General features: G+C 36.8%; 3 protein-coding genes across 3 annotated transcripts; 1 reads left to right on the plus strand and 2 right to left on the minus strand.

Moving 5' to 3' along the window:
* Positions 1–2,258: 2,258 nt before the first annotated feature.
* CBG14295 lies at positions 2,259–3,426 on the plus strand (the record flags this gene model as incomplete). The annotated part of the gene is made up of 2 exons (XM_002644389.1): positions 2,259–2,279; positions 2,977–3,426. 2 exons carry the CDS (start codon positions 2,259–2,261, stop codon positions 3,424–3,426), a joined length of 471 nt encoding a protein of 156 aa, XP_002644435.1.
* Positions 3,427–6,912: 3,486 nt separating this feature from the next.
* On the minus strand, positions 6,913–8,125 carry Cbr-ttr-48 (the record flags this gene model as incomplete). The annotated part of the gene is made up of 5 exons (XM_002644390.1): positions 6,913–7,062; positions 7,117–7,198; positions 7,245–7,317; positions 7,362–7,459; positions 8,034–8,125. 5 exons carry the CDS (start codon positions 8,123–8,125, stop codon positions 6,913–6,915), a joined length of 495 nt encoding a protein of 164 aa, XP_002644436.1.
* Positions 8,126–9,346: 1,221 nt separating this feature from the next.
* Cbr-ceh-18 lies at positions 9,347–18,688 on the minus strand (the record flags this gene model as incomplete). Its single annotated transcript, XM_002644391.1, has 7 exons — positions 9,347–9,472; positions 9,536–9,853; positions 9,900–10,594; positions 10,666–10,844; positions 14,771–14,889; positions 17,212–17,366; positions 18,643–18,688. 7 exons carry the CDS (start codon positions 18,686–18,688, stop codon positions 9,347–9,349), a joined length of 1,638 nt encoding a protein of 545 aa, XP_002644437.1.
* Positions 18,689–19,477: the final 789 nt, after the last annotated feature.

Raw genomic sequence — 19,477 nt, forward strand, 5'->3', positions numbered from 1 at the left:
TACCGGTAATGGGAATGCTGAAGAGACACGAAAAAAAGCTTCGCCTTGTTCAGAAAAAGAATAAGAAATAACAAATTGCAGAGAGAAAACGATGTGAAGTTTTAGCAAGAAATTGACAAAGAAGCTAACATGTGATTAATCGGGGGAAATGTTATGAAAAAAAGGAATTAGAGCAGTCTGATGAATTTTATTTCTGAGAGACCAAAATTTTGGTTCCTAGGAATTTCAGAAGATTTTATTAAATCATTTGTTTTGATCTAACTTTTGATATAAACCAAAGCAAATTAAAATCAGATGAGATTGATGAGAATTCACTAACTCGAATTAGTAAAATTTCATCATTTTGTATTTGAAAAATGCTGATAAAAGACATTTTTTGCAATAAAAGTTCTAAACAGTTAAAAATATACAATAAGCTACTGTAACAATGTTATAAAATTTTGAAAAATTGTATTGAGGCCCTTACACTTTCAATTATCTCGATTCTTCAAGAAGATACCAAAAAGTGGTCTACATACAAAATACTTTTGCCATTCTGATAATCAAGTTATCTGTTGAGAACTTTAAAATAATAAAAAGTCTTACAAGAATCGAGAAAAATTGGCTCAATGTTAATAGTAAAGCATACTTGCAAAATCAGCGCCCGGGTTCTTCAATTTGAAAAAAAAATTGTAATTTCAGAAACATTTTCACATTTTTTTTTGAAAATTTTTTAATGGACATTTTTTATCTTGAAAAGTGTTTTACTTGACAGAAAAATCGTCCATTTTTTCAGTTGACCCCGAAAATTTTTTCAGAAAACCCAGGCCTGGCTGGGCCGAGCCAGGCCCTGGCCGGGCCAGGCCCTGTTTTGCCGGTTTCCTTGAATTATAGGAATACAAACCAAAAAAATCAGAGAGAAAGGAATTTGTGTGCGTTAGAAGAAGTTTAAAAATGGACACGAACGATTGATAGCTCTAGAGGCATATAACGATGTTACGATTCAAAAAACAGGGAAAAATAGGGGCTTGATCAGCAAAATATGATTGTTTGTGTGCTAACATAACATATGAATCAGAAGGTATACGGTATCAAGATTAATAATATTAATAATAAATTGAACAATAATATATTGAGATCATTGAAATAAAAAACAAGCGTCTTACAATGTTGCGCGTCTAATGAATGAGAAAAGAAGAGGAGCCAGAAGAAAAAAACAGATGTCTTACAAAATGAAGGAGAAGAAAGGGGCGCCTAATGAATTATGAGTTCGGACCGATGCGACATGACCTCGCCTTTTGTTTATATGTAGTTTTTTTTTGTCTTTTCTGGAGACATTCAAAAATAGTCTCTACTTTCTCAAGGATGGTAAGGCCTTCACACAGACACAGCAAAAATGTGTCGGCGGATTTCTTCTCAGAAGAGCGAAAACTGTTTATTTTGGCATAAACGTGTTTAGCATCGCAACCTTGACGACGAAGGTGGGATGAAAAAAAAAACAGAACTACAAGGATGAGTCAGGTGGCGTTCAGACTGTTTCTCTCCTCTTTTCCAAACAACACGTAGATGTGAAGTTTAAGAAGAAGAATAAGAATGAGAAAAAGATTAAGCACGCATATTGCCTCGAGACGAACATCATGTACATGCTTGAATAGACCGAACTGAACTGTAATTGTGCGGTGAGGTGAAAATGAAAACATACAGATCAAGTCTGAGAGAAGAGATTGAGAAAACAGATGTGAGATTTGTTTTGAATCAGATACGGTATGAAGGGTTAATTGCAACTATTAGCCCTACCCCCTTCAGGCGTATCCTTCAAGGACTTCAAAACATTTGACATTGAATTTGAAAAGGAAACAGAAACAATTTTAAAGGTTTGAAACAACATTCTCCACTTCCTGTGTCCTATCGATGAACACGTTCAAATAGGTTATCAAACTGATAAAGGAACGAACAATTTCCGATCATAAGAACGATGTATGTGTGTTGTGGTTATCATGATAAGAGGAACTATGGTATATCAATTAGATGACGATTAGCATTTGGAAATAATTGAGAAGAGTGCGTTGGAGAGGAGGAAAAAAAGCGAACGATCAAAGCTGATGGAGGATTCGTGAAAGTAGCAAAAGTGTAGATTATCTGGCAGAGTGGATGGTAGAGAAAAAACACACGAAAAGCGCGGAGGCATGTAGTGCATTTGTTATTAGTTCGTGGTTGCTTTGAATCGGAAAAATCTGGGTGGTAAGTGAAGGGGGATAAAAGAGAGAGTGGATCGAAACATGGATACACTTTTGAAAAAGGTGAGTGCAAGACACCGCAGACTTACATTCAAGTGAAAGGACAACATAGAGAAACAACCGAAAATCCGTGAATTCGTTGAGCGAGCGAAAGTTTCGGATCATCAAACTGTCGAAAGCGAGGCAAGGGGGGAGTGTCACAACAATCGACGAAACCAATCTTCTTCGTCTACTTCATCCTGACATTTTTTCGAGAGGAGGTGAAGCAAGGACTACTACATTGCATGTTTTTCTCTAAAATCCAAGGAGGTGAAAGTGCATTGGATATAGTACAAGCATCCTTTCAATCTTCTTAGAATCTCATGGGGCGGTTCAAACAGGTTTCAGACTCTGTGTGTTTCCATTCCGAATTTCGACACTTTTTATTCATCAAAGGATGAAAGAGGAGAAAGCAAAGAAGACGTGGTGGGGGTGAAGAGAAGGCGATGATTTCAAACGAAAACGGTATCTTTCTGTCTGGCCCGCGTCGACAGGTGAGTGAGTCTATCTTTGTGTGTTTTGACGCGCCAATAAGGAAAAATCAGACAAGGGCATCAATCACAGATTTTCACTTTTTTCTACCCAAAAGGTCTGTCTACCGTACTGATGATAATTTTGTCGGGTCTTTGATGACGATTGAAATTCAACTTGATCTGGTGGTCTTTGGTATAATGGGATAACAAAGCTCAGATATAGCTCAGATGTTTCTCAAAATATGTAGAATCTCAGAATCTCGGATTCCAGGAGTATCAGAAAAATCTCAGAATCACAGAATCACAGAATCTCAGGATCTCAGAATCTCAGAATCTCAGAATCTCAGAATCTCAGGGTCTCAGAATCTCAGAAACTCATAATCTCAGAATCTCAGTTTCTCAGAATCTCAGAGTCTCAGAATCTCAGGATCTCAGGATCTCAGAATCTCAGAATCTCAGAAACTCATAATCTCAGAATCTCAGTTTCTCAGAATCTCAGAGTCTCAGAATCTCAGGATCTCAGGATCTCAGAATCTCAGGATCTCAGAATCTCAGGATCTCAGGATCTCAAAATCTCAGAATCTCCGAAACTCAGATTCTCAGAATCACAGAATTTCAGAATCTCAGAATCTCAGAATCCCGGATCTCAGAATCTCAGAAGCCCAGAATCTCAGAACATCAGAATCTCGGAAACTTAGAACCTCAAAATTTTATTTTCAAATTAAGCTTTTGCATTCTACCGTATCAAAACCTATTTTTAGTAGTTGTGCTAGAAGTTTCCGATTATTTTCTTATTTGTGCAACATCAAAACAAGATTTTGCTTGGTACATGTTTCTAACTTAAGCAGAAACTATTTTTTTTTCTCACAAGCGCTTTGATCCAAACCGGTAGTCAAGGAGTGAAGGGTAAACACACGGGGAGAAAATGTCAAAATATGGAAATGCATGTAAACTGAGAAAACTAATGAGATTCAGAACCAGATTCAGAGGAAAATTCATACTTGACAAGAATGTATCATATGTTTGTTTTTCGGTGGCAGCGTCTGATTTTTTCTGAATTGAATTGAAGATTCAGAATTTTGAGAAGTCGTAAATTCTTAGAAAGGAATTTCCAGGAATTTAGGTTTAAAAATTTCCAGGAGTTTAGGGTAAATTTATGGATATGTTTGTAAAAGGAACAGAAATCTGTCTGGAGAGCGGAGAGAGCTCAAAGAATCAAAAAGTAAACAGTTACTGTATATTTTCACAGGTCTTCTCTTTAATTTTTCATATATACTCGGCTGTCAAGTTTCCAATTATTTTGAAATTTTCAGACTGTGGAAAATAGGCCTAGATAAGATACTTTGCAATTGCAGAACTTTTTAAAAATTCCTAGTTTTTTAGCTAATTGCCGGTTTCTGAGAGATTCCTCTTTTTTCCACGTTTTCAGTGCAAAACGTGTCGAAAAAAGTGTCGAAACGGGTCAAAAAGAAATGACAAATGTTGGCAATTAGCTGAAAAACTAGGAATTTCTAAAAAATTCTGTGAGTGCAAATTTTCTTATCTATGTCTTTTTTACACCCTTCAAAATTTTCAAAGTGATCGAAATCTTAACATCAGAGCTTAAGAATCCTGGTGAAAATGGCTAACACATAAGCTGAAAATGAAGTTTTGTATATCTTATTACTGAATATATGTAATGCAAAGTGACTTTTTCTTTCTAAGTCTATATGTTCTCTGAACTTTTTTCTCAAATCCTAAACAAGTGTAATTTTCCTAATGACGCCGATAAAAAGTGGAGGCAAAAGCCTTTTTTTATTTTGACAAACATAATTGCGACTTGAAACGAATGCGGAACTTATGTTCCAAAAGTACCTGGTTGGTCATGTTTTTTTTGTTGCATTCTGCGGTGCGCAAGCTTTTTCGTTGTAATACCTTGCGACTGTGTTTCGTTTCAGAAGTGATCGTAAACCGAAACAGGTGGGTTGTTTTGCCCTATCCCATTCTCGTATTTTCCCCTATTTGATCTCTCTTTTTCTTTCTTGCAGACTGATGATGTGACAAAACACACATATAAACGCCTACAGTTTCCTGCTGAATTCCAATCTCTTTTTTTCAATTCCCTGCAAGGGAAAATGAATTGAAATAGTGGAGGAATGTAGCAGGGAGAGAGGAAGATAGATAGCCGAAAACGGTGCGGATTGTATTTAAAATAAAAGTGGAAAATGAAAAATAGGTATGGCGTGACAATTTGACAGATGTTGCTTTTTGTTGTTTTTTTTTCGTGAGAAAACGTCGTCAATTCTTCTTTCTTACACCTATCCGTTTTCGTTTTTCATCTTTTACACGGGGTCCTTTGATCTTCAATTTCAAACAGAACATTTGCAATGCTGATGATGATGGTAAAACAAAAACAACACCAACTGTCGCCATCGGGGTGGAGCAATATTCTAGCTGGCATGGCGCCAGGGAACCTACTCAGATGTCGGAAACATCGTGTCAGGTGTGATGACTCAAGTGTATCTGTTTGTAATTCAAGATTTCGAGTGGTGACTTTTGTTTTTAGCAACGCCCGGACAGATGAGTTTTTGCGAGCAACGAAAAAAAATATACATCGCAACTTTTCAGAAGAGCAACAGCTGTTGATGGGAGTGGGAGAAATGATACAACAACAAACGATTCTATGGAAAAGCACAAAGTGTTTGTTCCAAATTTTTTCAAAACCCAAATGACACATTTTTCTAGTTTCGAGCACTGGAGAAAATTGAAACGAAAGTGGTAGAGGGGACATTTGAAAATTGGCCAAGGTTGAAATTTTAAAAGAATAATTGAACACAACTGTAAGAGAGTCAAAGATGGATATTGAAAAAGGAAAATAATATTCCAGAAGTTGAAACTAATGTTGTTACAAAATTAGTGAAAAAAAGGAACTGAGATTGATCATAGAAAACAATCAGAAACAGTGATTATTGCACTAACGGTACAGAAACGCCACTCCCGATCCTCAGAGCTCAATTATCTCCATTCCTCCAATCGATAACAAGAGTCTGTGAACGGATAAAATCTTTGGCATAATGTTACCTACCGATATGCAGTTAAAATCTTTCAAAAAATCAGATTATTGTTGTCCAGTTGTGACTGTGGGGGTAGTTTGAATATGGTATTTGTGTTTGACTATTTTGTACTACGGTATTTACGACAGGCTATTGTTCATTACGGTAGTGACGATTGCAAGTTTTTATTACGGTATTCGCGGCTGGCTTTTTTCGAAAACAATAAGTCAATTGATTGAAAGTATTTGTTGCTAATGGTGAAAACCATTGAATTTGAAGTTTAAAATTACCGTAACACCTGTATTGGAAGAGTCTCTTGATATCAAGGCGTTCCGGAGATACATTGGAGCACTAGAAGGGCACGCTCTTCCGATAGAGGTTATGTCGAATTTTATGGATAATATTATATTCACATCTTTCTCTACCTTTTAAATATTTTGAACTTCTGTTTATAAATATTATCCCTGTTCGAGAATGTCGTAGTCAACCGTTTTTAAAATCACCTTCTGTATATGCGGGAATTCTAAACACGTACTTAATAATTTCTAAAATCTTGGAAAATGCTAATTTTGATTATTTGAACTCGAAAACTCAAAACTCAATAATTGATAATGACAATACGAGAAAGCTTTAATGAAAATTTAAATTGGAATGCTTGAAACAAACCTTACTTGCTTGAAATTTAAAAAAATGTTCAAAAAATCCAGAAACTCATTGTATCCTGTGTCTTCTAAAACCGGAACACAAAGCACAACTACCGGTGGCAATGATTTTATAGCTTTCAAAGTGTTGTATTTTTTGAAAACACCCTCACATCTTGCAATAACAACTCTCATAAAATGAACAGTTTCAACTGGCCGCTACACGAACAAAGATCGCAAAAAAAAGTCACCAGGAAGCTCAGCGTGAGAACTCTTGTTTTCTCAAGTGTGGCCTTCTGAAAAATCTCAAAATCTTTTCTTGTTCTGATCGCGACATGCGTGATGTATTTGAGAAAATCTTAAAAAAGGAGGAAAACAAAGTCACTGGCAAACAACAACAACATGGAAGTTATTGAGTAAACAACACTGTTGTGGGAAAAATGAAAAGCTTTACTTAAAAATAAAACGAATTCTGAATTCTGAAAAAATTCAAGAGGGAAACTGAAGAATTTTAATCAGCAAATGTGAATTTAGTATCGTGAGTCTCTCCTGGAAACTCCAATTCGAGATTGAGTTTTCCGAAATCGTACACCTTTCTGGCCTTGGTACCAAGTGTCACATAGTCTTCTGGTAGACGGACTCCAATCCGTTTGTAGCCTTGCTGAAAACAAATGGAGTTGTTTTGGTTTCAATCAGTTAAAAATTTTAAACATACATTCGACGTTTCTTTGTTGTTCATATTGCAGTTATGATGGATGGTAACGTATGGTTGGATTTCTGTCTTGGTACGGGGGAATCTAGAAGTGCATTTTTTAAGAGTATCAAGAAAGAAGTATATCGTACCTGGAGGTATCTCCTTCCACTTGGAACATTCCAGTGATATAGGTATTTTTTACATCGAGCAGTTCAGCGATGTCTGAAACAATAGACTATAAAATGTCAGAAAAATCAGAAAATTACTATCAGCGGCGTTTGGTTGGTAGACACGGAAAAGTCGAACTTTAGCGCCTTCAAATGGTTTTCTTCCGCAGAAGAGTTGCCCTTTGATGGACATCGACCTGAAAAAGTCGAATAACTAAAACTTACCCAGACACTTTTGAAAATTTTGGAATCCCTTCGCCAGTTTCAGCCGATTTACATCAGTTTCAGTAACAAAAATTGTGGTTTTAGTGCAAAAAAGGTTTTTAAAGGCGATTATCCTAAATTCTAGGACGTTTCAGATTATAAAAACTGTTGTGTTATACTTATAATCGAATTAAATTTTATATTTCAGACCCTTTACAAATTTTGTTCAAATTTTCAAATTAATCTTTGATTTATCTAGAAGAAATTCGAACACTTGGAAAATTGATTTTGAGAAAATGTCTGCAATAAGATATTTTCAACTACACCACAGTAAATTTCATGTTCTGAAACGCCCCAAAAGTTGAAAAAATCATTTTCGGAAAATTCCGTTTGCACTGAGAACACTTTGTTTGGTACGGAAACTCATGTAACTTGGCTGAAACTAGTGAACGGATTCTAGAATTTCTAACATTGTCTAGATAAGCTGATCTCAACCAATCCTGAAGTTTTCACTAAAACCTATGATTACAAGATGTTGAAGTTCCCGTGTGAGTTTGAACTTCATACCTGTTGTGCACATTGGTTGGAACATCTAACTCCGATCCACAGTAAACCAACGCAATTTGTAAAATGATAGCTAATAAAATCAGGAATTTCATGGCTAGTGAAGAATCCTGAAATACGTGAGAATTGGGAGAAATGCTTTGAGATTTTGTGTTGGATGAGATCAATTGAGAAGAAGATACCAATGCTCACTTGAACACCTGACATGTTCAACCCGATCAATAGTTTAGGCTCCTCAAATAACACATTTAAAATAGAACTTTAAGATTCGAGAAAAAATTGAAAACAATTGTGAAATGAGGTGATCGAACTGTACGTTTCACTTTTTATCAGGCTAATTTCGTGCCGTTTTGACAGACCAAACATTGATGTATACCTCGTTTTGGCTTATCACCAATGGTTCTGTCAATAGGACGTTTTCAGCACTCTTCTTCAAAATAAACACTAATAGTGATCAGTTGAAATATATATTTATTGTAAGGCAAAACTGTTCTCGAAAAGTTACATAAAAATTGACCCTATCAAAAGAAAAAAGCTCCGAATTTAAAGGGAAAAGAGCACTCATAAATTTTCGGAACTATATATGCACCAGGACAATTCGGGAACAGAGAAAAGGGACACCAAAAACGGGGACAACCTAGGAAGAAAATATTCTCACCGGATATAATACAGAAATACACAGAATAAAAGCAAGTTTATGAGAAATGCAAAACGAGAGAAAAGCTGTAAACGGGACAAAAAATGGCAGGGAGAACTATGAAAAAAAAAAAGAAAACATACTAACCGCGTCTGAAGTATAAAAGCTGCTCTTTTTGTTTTATTTTTAGAGCATATATTCACATTTCAAAATAATTTTATAATGCTAGAAAGTTCTACTAGAAGAGAAGGCCGGGGGGGGGGGGGGGCAACGATACCGTTCCAAATAGGGAAAGGTATATAGTAGGAGAGGGATCTATTGAAAAACGCAAAAGAAGAGTAACCTGAGCAATTTGTAGTTTGTAAAAGCGAATCAGAAAGGATGTAAATGCATTATACTGCTATTCTTTTAAAAAAAGGCAACCGGGAAAAAATCAAGAAAATCAACCGGAATGAAATGAAAGAGTTCGAAAAAAAAACAATTATTGGTGTTGAACAAAAATGTTATGCTTGAGGGACGAGACAACCGAGATGAGTAGAAGAAAAGCCAATGTGGATGGTTTGAACGATCGAAAAGGGTTTACCGGAACAACGATGAGGTGGTGAGGTACGTTTCTTGTGGGGAAATATTGAAGGTGGAGATTCATGTGACAAGAGAGGGTTGGGAGAGTTTGGGAAATTTACATGTCCGAGCATCCATCGTTAGATGGAGCATCTGGACTTCCAGAGGTTCCATCACTATCATCATTGCTAGCCTGGCAAGATGCCAAACGAGCAGCCTCTTGGATTTGTTCCATGGCAGTCATCTGAAGTTATTTCTACTATATTTATATAGGAAATTCTAGATGAATCTGAGAAAAAAAACTCACCGATGAGATGTGTGGGAAGACTGGGCTCACTGATGGTGTAAGGAGCTCTCCCTCTACTGGCTCATCCACTCTGCGCATCTTCTGGCGTCTGTTACAGAACCAAACTCGGACAACATCTCTGTCGAGTTCCAGAGTGTTGGCAATATCAGTCATCTTATCATGATCTGGACGTGGGTTGATGGTGAAGAATGTGTCCAGAGCGTTTCTTTGGTTCATGTCCAAATTGGTCCTCTTCCTTCTTCTCTTGACGTGTTGGTCTCTGCTAAGAATGGTGTTAGCGTTCACTGAAGCGATGGAAGAGTGAATAATTTCATGGGCCTGGAATTTTTAAGTTATTTTGAAGAAATCTCTACGACAATCTTACATCTGAGTGATGAGGAGTGTGGTGGTTTCCGTTGTGAAGGGTCTTCTTATCAATCAGATCTGTTACAGTGGCTCCTCCTTCAATCTGCACCTCGACATCCACCAACCATTCCTTGAGAAGTGGTCTCAGTTTGCACATATTCTTGAACGACAAATTCAAAGCTTCGAATCTGGAGATGGTCGTTTGCGAGAAGTCGGTTCCATATCTCTTTCCAAGTGCAACACCGACGTCTCCTTGTGTGAAACCGAACTTTATCCTTTGCTTCTTGAATGTCTGTGCGAATGCCTCAAGCTCATCCATATCAATTCTATCTTCTCCACTCATGCTGGCGGCTTCGATTTTCGAGGTGTCGTCGAACAATCTCCTCTTCGAAGCTTTCAGTGTTTGTGCTACGACTGGCGGCCTGTTCTCTGCCTTTTTTGGTGTCACTGAAGCTGTTGGGGTGTTTGGAGTACTCATCAGCGAATGGAGAAGAGTTGGGCTTGGAGCAATTAGTGGAGAAGAGAGGAGGCCGGTGTTGGTGGCTCCCAATCCATTACTTCCCAAAAACCCTAATGAAGGTGTCATCATTGCTTGTAACAACTTCTCGGGTGTATTTAATTGTTCTGGTGATGTGAATAGAGGTGATAAAGGTGTCGTTATAGGTGTTAATAAGCCATTCCCATTTGTTGTCCTAGGAGGTGATTCCCCCGTATCTGAAACTTAAATTATCGTTGGATTCTTCAGAAAAAAACACAAAATAAAAAAAATAGAAAATGATACTCACCTTTTAATGAATTTATCTGTGCTTGTAAAAAATTTGCATTTATTGTCCCGCTCTCATTTGCCTGTAGTAACTCTGCCACTTTTTTGAGGAAGTCGTTTGTCCCAAGAGGGACTTGGTCCATATCGTCGACGTTGTTGCCGTTGGTGAATACTTCGCCTGATGTGTTGCCTTCGTCTTCGCTGAAATAACGAACAGAAGTTCCAAGGGAGTGATAGCAAGAGAGAAAAAAGGAAAATTGGGGGTGTTCTACCAGAAAAAAAGAAGAAGAAAGGGAGACTTCTAAAAAAATAAAACTAATATTATTAAAATCTTCCGTATCATGCGTATGCTTTTAGTCAAACAAAAAAGATGTTCCCCTAATTTAATTAAAATTTTTGCTTGTATTGTTCTTTGTTGTTTAGTTTCGCAGTTCAATTCAAACGCACAAAAATAAATGCATAGAAAACTCGGGAACGGATTCTTTTTGATATTTTCAGAAGAAAAAGCGGGAATAGCGAAAATAGAATACAACATTTTCTAACGCCAAAAAGTGCATGCACAAAATTCGAAATGATTCAAAAAACGGAAGTTCGGCTCACTGAGTGAAACTTTTTGGCATAAGAAATTGAGAGAAATTTTTTAGTGTATCAAATAGCAGAAACTGTAACTGAAGATCAACTAGAGAAGTGGAAAATCTTCTTGCTCTTATTGCAGCACATGCGTGCATTGAAATATTCATGATCTTAGTAGTTCGGCAACGTTTTTGCATAATGTGTAGCTCAGCAACAGATTTCTGAGGCTTTTGAGCATTTTTGAGAAACTAATTTAAATGTAACTGACGTCAATAAATCTTTTCATAAAAATAAAAGAAAGTTGTATTATGAGGATTAAAATTCGTAGACACAAATCAGAGAACACGCTTCTTATCTTTTGATTCACAGATCCAAGTTTGGATGCTTAATGTTCGGGCAGGAATGAAATTTAGGGAAAAAAAGAAACGTATACCGCAAACCAAAAAACCGGGGGACAACTTAGAAGTCACATCTCATTTCTTATGAATTTCAAAGTTTTGGCCAACAATAAATATGCGGAAGAGGTTCCTCCTAACCCATTTCTATGACCCTCACGACGCCGTCATGTTGCGTTCATTGTGGATAGAGTGCATTATGATGCATTAATTTTTTTTTCGTATATGGTGCGTCGATGATGTTGAATACGACGCATCCTTTTTATAGTCATACGCACGTATAACCCGAAACAATATTTTTTGAGGGCATCGGTAGACAGGTATCGAAAGTCAGAAAAATATATATTCGCTGCGTTCAAATTCAACCAACCGTGGTTACTGTAATTATGATGCTCGTTGTCTCGTTTCTAGTTATGCGGCAAAATTGAAAAATTCAAACATAGAGAATTGTAACATAAGTCAACATTTGCCTAGGAACCTAATTCTAATTGCTCAGTGTTGAATAAAAACGAAGTTCGAAAAAAGTAAGCGCGCGGAGTTTTTCTCATTGTTGACTTTTGTCAACAATGACCAACAACGTTTTTCTAACTAAGAAAATGACTCTACTCGACTTGTTGGCAGAATACTCATTTCCGAAACGAAAAGGCAAGTCACGGAGGACACGAAAAATGGCGGAAAGTGACAAATGGAATGCAACAAACGCATTTTTTTCTACCCAAAATTTTTGGCACCACACCAACAACTTTTTTCAAGCCCGCTCGAAACATTGAAGGGAGCCAATTATGTAAAGGTGTTGGTCCTATCCAGTTGGGTGCGCACCAACTTGACTTATTGTCGTTTAGTCGGAGAGCCGGAGCATTTATGCAACTTTCTATGAATTTTCGCATTTCACGCTCACTATTCTCAATATTTTCAACACCTTTTGCCTTCTTTTCCGTCACCTCAGTAATGTTTGAGGCCCCATTTTCATAATTGTCCAGGTTTTTTGATGAACTCCCTTCTATCTATTGGACGTCGTCCGCATAAATGTATGCGACACTTTCACACCTGGAGAGAGAACCAAAAAGGGAACTTGTCGAGTACTCAAACCAATTTTTGATGTAATTATTCTACATTTTCAAAAAACCTTCTCCTTCCATCCTATATTTAGTCATGAAAATGCAAAAAGAACTACGCAAGGGGACGATTGGGTCTGAAGAAGAAAAACGGGGAGAAGGAAATGTGAGAATGGAGGAAAGAATCCATGAATTCGGAATCGGTCTCGATTCGAAATGTATGGCATCTGATTTAGCAAAAAAAGGAGAAGCGGAAAAAAAAACTGGAATTGAACGCATTCCGTCCTCTTACTATGCCATTGGAACCTTTAATTAGTATGGAGAACAGTTGTAAAACTGGGAAGGAGAAACAATAACAGTCAAAGTAAGAGTTCGTGATGGATTTGAACGGTGAGAGACTTATGAAAAAAGGGGTCATGAATAAACCCTGAATAATTGCATTTATCCGATTAGTCTTCCAAAAAAACATACATAACAAAATTTCAGACTAGGACTTTCTCTGTCTCTTCAACATTCGAGTAGTAGATTGAAATGCTGATCTCCCCCCTCAGTTGTCTCTCTCAAAACCAATTTTCAATTTTCGATAGAGTGTGAAAATGACTAAAAATGGAACGCGCAAATTAACTGGTTTTTTATCCGGTAGTCTCTGGATTATTTTTATTCACGAACTTTTCAAAAAATCGAGAAAGTTTGGTAAAAACGACAAAGTCTCAAGTTTCCTGAGAAATTTTGCTAGAGCTATTTTGAATGATGAATGGGTCATTAGTATTTTGTGAACGCCTGTTTAGTAGCAGTATGGAATTCCCAGAAACTGGAATATTCAATTTTCAGGGTCCTTCTGGTTTTGAGAATTTTTCTATTTCCCTATGTCAAACGAGGGTTCGGAATCTTTCTTAAAAAACATATTGTAGATGCTCGAATAGAAGTCACCCTATCAGTGCACTTTAAACTCAATTATCTCAGTTCATATGAGAGATATAAAAAATCTGTGAACTGATATATTATTGGTAAATTTATGATGAATTTATCAGTTTTCAAACTTTTGATATCTTTTAAAGGAATTGAGATTGTTAAGCTCAAAATGGAATTGGGCTTCTATCAGAGCATTTACTGTATTTTTCGTCTTATGAATCTATTGGGATAACAATTAAGTAATTGTCCGAACACCTAGCAAACGAAGATGATGAGATAAAAATGAGCAATTTCGAATAGAAGAGGAAGACACTAACACATTACTTCTCACATACGGCTCCCGGGTCAAATGGGTGAAGATGCATGGGAATAGAATAGGGAAATTCTTTATGGCTGAAATAATTTCTCACTCGATTACTCGCCTTGCTCTTTATCGGCCCTCGTCTTTTTCAATCTACTTCACTACACACACACACACACACACACACACACACACACACACATCAATGAAAAAAAAATTATGTACAGCCGTTTAATTAGTGCGAGGTGCCCTATGTCGGGGAGGTTTTCTTACAGCGCAGCAAAAACGTCTTCTTTGTAAGGAGGGGCTTCTGCTTATTTAATTACCACTTGCAGAGCAACAAAAAATTTCAGAAAAAAGTAGTCGGGAGCAAAAAGATCTTTAAAGGTTCCTTTCAATATAAACGGGAAAGATTTAATGATTTCTGTATTTTGGATTAATTTTCAGCTTGTTTTGTATTGAAAATTTTTTCGAACTCTCAAGATTCAAAGATTTCGCTCCAAAAAACTTCTAAGAAAAAAAAACTAATTTTCAAAAATGCAATCGGTCTTTTCCCCATTTTTTTCACGGCGATTTCAATGCAGATTGCATAGGATTTTCCCAGGAGAGGAATTTCAATGGGAAAAGTTGGAAAAACCAAAAATATTCTCGCTTTACTATATTTATATAATTCAAACTGTCCCTAGCTTGATTTATTTCGTTTTTTTCATTCTATGAAAAAGTAGTACTAATTCTGAAACATCCGGCTCCCATTCCTCAATGAATATGCAAATGCGCATTTTTCGAAACGGATCAAATTTCCATTTTAACAAAAAACCGAAAAAGGAGATTCAAAAGTCCATAAACTTGAAGATTCAAGTGCAATAAGAATTTTGAAAAGTTTAAACTCACTGTAGATTGTGCTCATTAATCTCATTATTGACGAACTGTGTGATTGATGCCAGTAAGGGTTCCGCGGCATCCTGATGCATCGCTGGGCATTTTATTTCTTCCCGAGGTTGTACAATTTCCTGAAGTTTTCAATTTTTAATATTCAATTTTACTGGAAATATTTGTTTGTTTCCAGGAGAGTACAATTCATCTCAAAAAATACATAATTCAAAATGTAGTACTCAACTAAAAACTGAAAAAAACCACAAGGATCCCAAGCAGAAAAAAAACCAGAGAGTCACCATATAGAATAAATCAGAAAAAGAGAAGAAGATAGTTGGGTAGAGTTTTTGAGAGGAAAACGAGAGAGGGAACTTGAAAGATGTACTTTTTGGGCAAAAAGCTAGAGAAGAACAAGTTTTGGACCACACTACTCCATTCTGATTGGGAGCCCCCTGATTTTGCAGCAGTTTTTCTTGCCCCATGCAAATCCAATCACTAGAATGGGATTGAAAAGAGCTTTGAATTTGAGAATAACACTCTCGAGAAAATGTGTGGAAGAAGCTGGGAGAAGGGAGGGGGAAGAATGCAGAGAAATGAAAAAAATCAGTTTTGCATGGACACCTTCGTGGCACTTCTGCTTTTTAATAGTTTATGACTTGAGCGGGAAAATACAATACTTTTATTATTTGCATATTCACCCATAACCCTTTTCCCTTCGTTTTCTTTGGAATTTTGAAAACGATAGTTATCAGTATACGAAGGATAGTTTTTCGACTGATCAGTTGGATTTTCGAAGATCAAAGAGGTTCAAAGAGCCGACAAATGACCACAGCTTACAGGAAATAGTGTTGCAAAATGAAGAATAAAATCGAATGGAAAAGAGGCAAAAGGGTGGGATAGGAAAACAAAAAAAAGTCGTTAGATGGTCCCAATGAGAAACAGAAACGACCTACTACACTTGCAGCTTCTCACTTTTCAAATTCCCTCGCTATTTTTTTCGCGGCGTTTTTTTCCTGTTTTATGTATGCAACAAATGTTGCATCGAGAAGCGGACTGGAGAGGAATCTCTGCTAGAGTGGGTGCTCCCAGAAAAAACATTGAAAGGCGAGGGAGCCGCGCCAAAATAGGCCAAGGGTCCATCCAAAGAACCCGGGGGTTTCAAGGGAACGGGCAAGAACTCGGCGAGCAAGAATTATATTCGCCCTCGCCCATGTATAAATCTGAGAGGCAATTGAAAAAATAAAGATGAAGAAGAAAGGAACGGAGAACGAACTGGAAATGGAAATGGAACGATGTGAAAAACAAGCAAAATTGTGGAAGGGCTCGAAAAGAAAACTCGAGTCATTCAGTGTGAGGTCGTCTCACTCATGCACACGCGAATGGACCGCCAGAGCAGTGTCGCCTTTGCCCCCAAAGGATCTCTTCTCTTTTTTTTCGTCATCGTCGTCGTCGTGGTCGTTTTTCTTCTCATCTTCACCACCAAAACGACGATGCTTATTACTTATTCAATTACTCGGCAAGGGGAGGGTCATGATAGTCATTGAAAAATATTGTTGTATGATTGGCTCTGAGACTCCGCCAACTTCAAGTTTTGTTCTTCCTAGGGTGGTTGGTCTACGAGAAAATTATTACTCCCAGAATAATTTTTTAGGCGACTACGAATTGAAATGCTGCGCACTGACCCATACGAAAACGGTGATCTTGTTTGAATCCGATTAGCGAATATTATTCATTGGATTTAAAATATGAATAATATGTATTTGTATTGATCGATAGGACTGTTTGAATTTTTTTAGTTTTGAAATAGTTCAGAACTTATTTTGAATGACGACAACTATTGAAAAAAAAAATCAGAAGAACAACAGATATTGAGATTTTGAACAGTTTTTTCACAAGTTACAGTCAAGCAAAAGATATTTTGAAAACATATATATATATTTTTTCCGAAACAAAACGGATCATTCACAAAATATCACAAGCTGAATATTCAAAAAACAACTGAAATGGAAGTTTCTAGACTACTAATCCTGAAAAAAATGAGTATTGGTTGGGAAACGAAAAACAGAGCACTCCACGAGGCCTCTTCGTCCTACTTTTTGCCCATCATGCACAAGGTCCAACTCCCGAACCAGCTTATCTCGATACCCGCATCTCTTCCTTTGCTTCTTACCACTTTTTAGTCACCCCTTTATTGCATTATCCCACACTTTCTATGCGCTCAATCTTGAGAAGACAAATTGATGGCCGGAATGAGAAAGGAAATTCGTAAAAAAAAAGAAAGCCCCAATTGAATGATAAAGACTAGAACTTTGATTCAGCTTCAACCCAAAATTATTGCAGTTTTTCAAGCTTCTTGAAAGCTATCAAAATTTAAAGATTCAAAAATTACCATTATCACCTACTTACAAATGATGTTTGAAACCGAAAACAATAAAACTAACTTCTTCAACTACCACCACTGGAGGTGGCGGTTCGGGTGCTGCCTGGATTACTTCTGCTTCTCCTTCTTCGTCGTCTTCTGTGATAATCCTTTTCACCGGCCGACTTTTCCGTCGACTCGAACCCGACAAAGATGGACTGACACGTTCTGTGACAAGGCAGCTGCCATTGGACTCTGAAAAATGGGACAATACATGGGATTGTTGTGCGACATCAGCCAATTCATTTGAAGATCCCCCTTGGCAAATCTAAACATTTTATCTCATTTTCGCAATGTCAATCAAATTCGCAGCATCAGCAAAAGCGAAGAGTTTTTTTTCGTTGGGATTTTTCCGCGTTGCATCAATAAACTGATCAAGAATGACGATGCGATTTTTTTTCATTCTCGAAATCTCATAAGAAACAGGAACTTGAATAGTATGAGATAAGGAGGTGAATCAAGGAATCAAGAGTAGTAGTTATAATAACGATGTGTGTTATGTACTTTGAAAATTAATTGCTAATTTTTAAAAATCAATAGGAATTTTTCTGAAAATTAGAGAAATCTATAAAAGATTGAATATTGAAAAAATCGAAAATTCTGAAGTTGGAAAAATTTGATTGCGGATCACGATTATACAACCACATGTATTAGTTGAAGAGAATTTTCAAAATTTCTTTGAAACAAAGAAACTTAAAATTTAATTTTAGAATAATTTAAAGCAAAACCGTGACTTTTCAGATGTTCAACCTATTCTGAAAATGTTAAAAAATTAGATAATTGAAAATCTAACGGTTTCGAATAAAATGCATTCATGACAAATATTTTTTTCAAATTAAAAAAAAAACAGGTACCCTCAAAAATGGTCACGCTGGAAATTTTGAAAAAAAAACTAACCACTCTAGTGATTTCTTTCAAATTTGACGTTTTTGTCTAATTCTGGAAGTTAGTGCTTAGCAAATCTGACTGCCACATTTGCTTTAATAGAAGCCGCCTATAGAATTTAAGGTCAATTATCTTGGTCCCTTGGTGAGAGAGCAAGACATTTTTCAATGATAAATCATTGATCATAATATTATTACTATTTTATCGGTTGATAGATTTTTGATATCACTCATAGAAACTGAGATATTAGAGTTTTAAGTGCGTGTATAATCTATGCTCCTAGTAGAGCACCTACAGTATGAGCAATTCTAATTTTTTATAGAACTTGTCTGCCGTCCAACTAGAAAAAATTATCACCCAATATAACTATTCCCGTTTCTCTCAATAAAAAAATGTTGCTCCACGGACACGACACTGCAACCTAAGAAGCACATCGATCATCACCTCCGACCCGTTGGTTGGCTCGTTTCTCTTTTCTCCTTGAAAAAATCAGTCAAGGATGAATGATTACGACACTGAGTTTGATTTTTGACTCTTTTTTTCGCGAGAAGATGGACCAAGAAAATTAAAAAAGATAATCACTTACCAAAAACATCTGCAAGAAACTGGAACGTTCTCTCCATAGAGTTCATATTCCTTGCATTTATGATATGTATAGGAATTTTGAAGCAACGGGAGACTTTATTTTGTCTGCAAAAAAAAAAGATATGAGCTAATATTTTGTAAAAATAATCAAGAGGGGCGAGGAGCGAAGAGGAAAGGGAATGATTCAAAACTGTATAAGAGGGTGTGGAAATTAAAGCTGGATGTAGGAGATGACGGAGCAGAATAGATTGAAGAAAAGAGGGAAAAGCGATTGAAATAAACTAAATGTAATATTCCGTCAATTGAAAAAAATGAGAATATGAAGAATGTGTTTCATGTGAGCAAATCGGCGGCATGGATCAAGCGAAAACGCGTGGGGGCCACACGTTGGGTGATCGGGAGGGGAGGAAAAAATCGGCATCGGCGATTCAAGAAAATGAGCCACCCTAGAGAGTTGTAATATTGGCATAAAATCAGTCTCGAGTGGGAAAAGCCCCCCAGACACAAACTAACTTGCAACTAACTCAGTGTCATACACACAAGCGTTTCTCTCTATCTCATTGAGACAAACGAGCTGGGAGAGTTCTAATATTTTTCAGCCAATTGTCGCATGCGCCTAATGATTTGATCCGATTTTTGCTTTGAGGCGCTTCTCGATCTTCCCTCCTTTTGTTATGATAGCTGTTCAAGTGAGTGTGAGTGGGGAGAAGAAATTTAAAGAAATGAAGAGCAGTTCGCATAGTCACTTGGTTTTAAACTTGAGGTGGAAATGCTCAAGTGACAACTATCTATGCAATTTTTTTGATGAGTATTAGGGTAAACAAAATTTGAAAGGT

This window comes from Caenorhabditis briggsae (genome assembly GCF_000004555.2).
Source record: "Caenorhabditis briggsae complete genome, chrX, whole genome shotgun sequence".
In the NCBI taxonomy this organism is placed as follows: Eukaryota; Metazoa; Nematoda; class Chromadorea; order Rhabditida; family Rhabditidae; genus Caenorhabditis; species Caenorhabditis briggsae.